Source organism: Lipotes vexillifer, unplaced genomic scaffold, assembly GCF_000442215.2.
Source record: "Lipotes vexillifer unplaced genomic scaffold, Lipotes_vexillifer_v1.1 scaffold541, whole genome shotgun sequence".
NCBI classification, from domain to species: Eukaryota; Metazoa; Chordata; class Mammalia; order Artiodactyla; family Lipotidae; genus Lipotes; species Lipotes vexillifer.
Window position 1 is genome coordinate 260,524 of NW_006771814.1, and position 5,097 is coordinate 265,620.

Sequence of the window (5,097 nt, forward strand, 5' to 3'; positions counted from 1 at the left end):
AACAAAAAAAAAAAAAAAAAAAAAAAAAAAAAAAAGAGTAATAGAACGAGAGAATTTCACGTAGGGTTAAATAGCTCTGAAAAAATAAAACTGGATGATATGAGAGAGTGCAGTGGGACTTCCCTGGTGGCGTTGTGGTTAAGAATCTGCCTGCCAATGCAGGGGACACAGGTTCGATCCCTGGTCCAGGAAGATCCCACTAGTTGCCGCAGAGCAACTAAGCCTATGCACCACAACTACTGAGCCTGTGCTCTAGATCCCACGAACCACGACTACTGAGCCTGCATGCCACAACTACTGAAGCCCACGCGCCTAGAGCCCGTGCTCTGCAACAAGAGAAGCCACTGCAAAGAGAAGCCCGCGCACCGCAGCCAAGAGTAGCCCTCGCTCACCGCAACTAGAGAAAGCCCGCACGCAGCAACAAAGACCCAATGCAGCCAAAAATAAATAAATAAATTTATTTAAAAAAAAAAAGAGTGCATGATGATCAGGGAAAACTCTGAAGACGTGACATTTAAGCTGCTCCCTGAATGACAAGAAAGAGCCCGACAAGTAAAGTGCAGGGTAAAGGCATTCAGGGCAGAAGAAATGGCAAGTGCAAAGGTCCTGAGACACGACAAGCCTGACATGCTCAAGATACAGAGAGAAGGCCAGAATAGTGGGAGTGAGGGGAAGGGTGCAGGAAATGAGGGTGGGAGGTAGGCGAGGCCTGGGTCACATGGGACTTTGTAAGCCAGAGTGGACTTGGGAGATTATTCACTTAGAATGACAAGAAGTCATTCGAGGCTGGAGCTTAGGTGGGGAAGCGGCTTGAACCCTGCCTGGGGAGTCTGGAGAGGGCTGATGGGCATGGTGTAAGGCAGGACAGGTTAGGGAGGTTTCTGGTGGGAGGGTCACAGGGGCCAAGCTGACCTGCAGGACGTGGTCAATGGCCCCATCGAGCGTGGAGGCCCCGCCAGTGCCTGGTGAGGCTGTGAGACCCAGCACCTGCGGCAGCGGCCGGGTCCTCCGGAGTTTAAGCTCCAGGTACCGGCTCAGGATGACGTTGTAGATGGTGTCTTTGTGCGTGTGGTGACACTCATCCACCACCAACAAGGAGAAGGCTGGAGGCACACAAGAGAAGGTTATTACCTAAGTTTGCAAAGCCCTTCCTCCCATAAGCTGTTCCGTGTAGTCCCCACAACTCATCTGAGAATTCCTTCCTCCCTTCACAGCTTGCAGCTGGGCCCCAGAGAATGGGCCAGGCAGGGACGACTTACCTCCATTTTACAGATTAGTAAACTGAGGCTCAGCTGGGGGAAGGTACTTGCCCAAGACCCTGCACTCTAGCCAGGTCTGTTTCTACTGGGGTGTATGCTGGGGTTTGGTGAATGGGGAACCCCTCATCCCATGAAATGTCCCAACACCTTTACTAGAACAGGAGCCCTGGGGTTGACAGGCAGGGGGCCTCAGGGGTGCACCCTTTCCCCCTGCCCCCAGCCCTCACCGTTGAGCTCCACATGCTCCCCCTCCTCCAGGCTGGTCAGTGCCTTCTGCAGCAGCTCAGCCGTGCAGATGAGCAGGTCGTGCCTCCGGGCCACATGGCCAAAGCCAGCTCGTGGCCCCATGTCCCCACTCAGGGTTGTAATGGTCCAGCGTTTGCCCAGCATGTTGCTGAACTCCTCACGATGCTGGGTCACCAGGTGCACCTGGGGGTGGAGAATGAGATGGGGAGAAGAAGCTGGATCAGGGCCTGGGGAATAGGGGGAGCAAGGTGACCCCCAGGACATGGCTGAGTTCTGGAATGGGTGAAAAGGCAGGTGAGCTTAGAGGCGGTCACAGCCGCTTTGGAGTTCTGGGGGTTCCTGAGAGGCACCCGAGGGGTTGAGACGCCGCTGGGGGGAGGGCAGGACACTCACCCTGTTGACCAATACAACCACCTTGGCTCCGTCTACAGTCTCTAGATGCCTCTTGGCCAAATAAGCAGCTGCCCTGGTCTTCCCAGAGCCCGTGGGCAGCCAAATGATGATATTCTTGCCCTCCAGGGCAGGCATGATCACCTCCCACTGGTAGGGTCGCAGCTCCATTCTGGAAATGGCAGGGAGCTCAGACCACTGGTCCTCCTGGCCCCCTCCCAGCCCGGAACCCCCCAGAGCCACTCTCCACTCTTGGCCAGCTCAGTCTTGCGGAGGGAACTCCCTGTGCCCCGGACTCCATCCAGCTTGAGGGAGAAGGGGGCAGGGCAACGGTGGGACCTACCGGAAACCGATCTGGGCAGGGGAAAGGCGGAGTACCACAGACCACACTTGCTCCGTGCCAGCCTGGGTCTCACCTGCAGCCCTGCCGGCTTAGCCCAGATGCTGCAGGGCTCCGCTGAGCAGGAAATGGAAACTGAAACTGAGGGGAGGAGCCAGCCCTGCAGAGATCAACCTAGGAATCTCCCTTCGCTGGCCCACAGAAAAAACTTTGTGCGCTTCAGGGGGCCCGGGTCTCAGGGGGCCCGGGTCGGGGGGATACGGTGGGTGAGTGGGGAGTGAGAGGGTGAGGGGTGGAGGGAGGGGAAGTGCTGCTGACAGCAAGGCACCCTCTCTTTCCTCCTGGGTCCTGCTAGCCCCTCCCCCAGGAGTGGAGTCTTCACCTGGACCAGGAGCAGCCAGCAGGGAGAAATGGGGGGCTGCAGCCCGGCAGGCCCCATTGCCCCGGGGGCGCGGGACAGGCATGAGGCTTGCTGAGAAGGGCAGCCCCAGCCTGCCGGCAGTATTGGGGGAACAGGGTCAGCCTGCTAAGGCCAGGGATTCTACTGAAGAAAACAATCACACTGAGAATAAAAATCCCAAAACTTTATTGTTCCCTCCAAGGGATTAATGCCAGGAAATGAATGGTCCCCATGCCCCCCCACCCCTGGGGGACAAACAGAACAGTGCAGGGTGAGGCATGGCCCCTCCAGTCCAGGTTGAACTTCCAACCCCTGAAGCCCCCTCATTCAAGCTAAAGTTGGCCATCCTGCCCTTGAGGAAACAGTGACCTGGGCCACGGCCAGGCCTCCAAAACTCCATAGCTTGGGGGAGTGTGTGTGTGTGTGTGTGTGTGTGTGTGTGTGTGTGTGTGTGTGTGTGTGTGTGTGTGTGTGTGTGTGTGTTTCTGTGTGTATAGAAACCAGAGGGGAGGAAACATTCTTTTTTACTACTACCTTCCTGGGTTCTCTGGCTGGGACCCTGTGAATTAGGCTGACAAAAGCCAGATTAACAAAAGAAAAAAAAAAACAGGTTTATTAGCACTTGCACTGTACTTATGCATGGGAATGGTCAGAGATGAGTAACTCAAAGGGTTGGTTAGAACTTGGGCTTAACGTAGCATCTTAGCAAAGGAACAAGTACATTTTTAGAGAAGTGGTAAGACAAAGGAAGAGAACCTTGACTCTCTTGGGGTGGCAAATTGTGGGAAGACTCATAGATGGGAAACTAACAGTAGATAAAGACTGAAGTCTGCTATGTGGATTCCTCTGGTGCCAAATCCAGGCTGATAAGGGTCTAATATTGTCTCCAGTGATTAACTCTTGTTCTTTCTAGTAGAGAGGGGAGAGGGTATAATCTTTTAAAGAAGGGGGGATCAGGCAGGACTGGGGGCCACCAGGGCTGGACAGGGTTCATCCTCTGGCCACCAGCCACTCTTAGAGGGGCTGAACCCCAGACCTGAGAGACACCTTCCCAAGGTCAGACACAATGAAGGGTGGGACAGAGCTGCAGGCTTGGGTGTGTCCCAGGGCCCTGAAACGGCTGCAGGATCAGGGGCTGGAGGGCCCCTGGCTGGAGTGTCTCAAACTGAGGCAGACCTGGGCACGAGGGCACCCCGGGGGTTAGATCAGAACCCAAGGTGGAGGCATTCCAGGTTGAGGCCGAGGTCCAAAGCCAGACTACTTGTCAATGAGCCCGCCCTCCTTCAGCTTGAAGTAAAAGAACTTCTCCAGGGCGCTGGCGCAGCGGCAGTACTCGCTGTCCGCGGGGTTGTACTCGCGGCAGTTAGCGATGACCCGCTGCAGGTCAGCTACAAAGAGCTTCCGGGTCACGTAGTAGCGGCTGCGCAGCCTCTCTGTCATGGTCTTCAGGTCTGGGCAGCAGGAGAGAAGGGCACGGTTTTCAGAGGCTGCACGGCCCAGGGAGCCGGAGCAGGTGTGGGAGGAAGGAGTTGGAACGGAGGGTCCTCACCGATGGGGAAGCGGATGACCTCGTAGTAGTCTGGGGCCTCCGACTTCTTCACGGGCTCCATGAAGGGCCAGGCACTGGGGTGGGACTGCAGAGGAGAGCCGGGCTGAGGCCAGGCCCACTGTGCCCCCGCCCAGTTCGAGACAGCCACCCCCCACCCTGGGTCAGAAAGCCGCAGCCATTGGCACAGGGACCCCCAGAAGGGAGCCTGGTCTCCCCACCTTGATCTGGGCCAGCAGGTTTTTGAGGGTCGTGTAGAGCTGGTCTGGGTCCTTCAGCTCCTTCCTGGGGCAAGAGAGGCCGAGTCTGAGGCTCCTGGGCCCCCTGCCACGCCCTCCTTCCTCCCTTCCCTCCACACAACACTCACCCCTTCTCCTTCCCCAGCGGCTTCCAGCCCGTCTCTCCTGCAAAGTGGGGAGTGGGGAGAACACCCCTAAGAATGCCTGTCCACACCCCAAGCAGTACACCCCCTCCCCAGCCAAGACCCCTGCTCACGAATGCCGGGGACGCTCTCCACAGGGATCTGCCTCACACCCTCCTTGAAGCAACTGAGCCCGGGGTAGACCTTTCGGATCTGTGCCTGTTTGCGCTCAATCAGCTTCTTGATGATCTGAGGGAAGGAAGGGTCTGAGGGGCCAACCCAGCTCCAGCAACCACCCTCCCAGGCCACAGTCAGGCCCCCCTAATTTCCCCTAAGAGGCAGAGCAAGAACCAAGACCCTGGCCCATCCTTCTTGACATGCGCACATGTATGTACACATGGTACACATCCACACGTGTTCACCCTCAAGTGCACGTTCATGAAAAGCCCCATGGAGACGTGCATGTGTGCGCGAGTGCACGCATGCACATGCACACACACCTCCTTCTGCTTCTTGATGATGTGGGACAGCTCCGTGTAGGGAATTCGCGGGTTC

At 56.8% G+C, this 5,097-nt stretch overlaps 2 protein-coding genes across 3 annotated transcripts in view; both read right to left on the bottom strand.

Moving 5' to 3' along the window:
• The window catches only part of DHX58 (DExH-box helicase 58), an 8,896-nt gene extending 6,810 nt beyond the window's left edge, over positions 1-2,086 (bottom strand). The window contains exons 1-3 of the mRNA XM_007447166.1: positions 1,899-2,086; positions 1,487-1,688; positions 913-1,103 (exon numbers count right to left, since the gene is read on the bottom strand). Of these exons, the coding sequence (XP_007447228.1) occupies positions 913-1,103; positions 1,487-1,688; positions 1,899-2,066 (561 nt within the window). The 5' untranslated portion in view covers positions 2,067-2,086. The remainder of the gene's footprint in view (positions 1-912; positions 1,104-1,486; positions 1,689-1,898) is intronic.
• A 1,806-nt stretch (positions 2,087-3,892) lies between these two features.
• Positions 3,893-5,097, bottom strand: part of KAT2A (lysine acetyltransferase 2A) — a 7,862-nt gene continuing 6,657 nt past the window's right edge. For both annotated transcript variants that reach the window (XM_007447168.1, XM_007447167.1), the window contains exons 14-19: positions 5,043-5,097; positions 4,677-4,791; positions 4,549-4,585; positions 4,403-4,466; positions 4,185-4,269; positions 3,893-4,086 (exon numbers count right to left, since the gene is read on the bottom strand). In XM_007447168.1, coding sequence (XP_007447230.1) covers positions 3,893-4,086; positions 4,185-4,269; positions 4,403-4,466; positions 4,549-4,585; positions 4,677-4,791; positions 5,043-5,097 — 550 coding nt within the window. The remainder of the gene's footprint in view (positions 4,087-4,184; positions 4,270-4,402; positions 4,467-4,548; positions 4,586-4,676; positions 4,792-5,042) is intronic.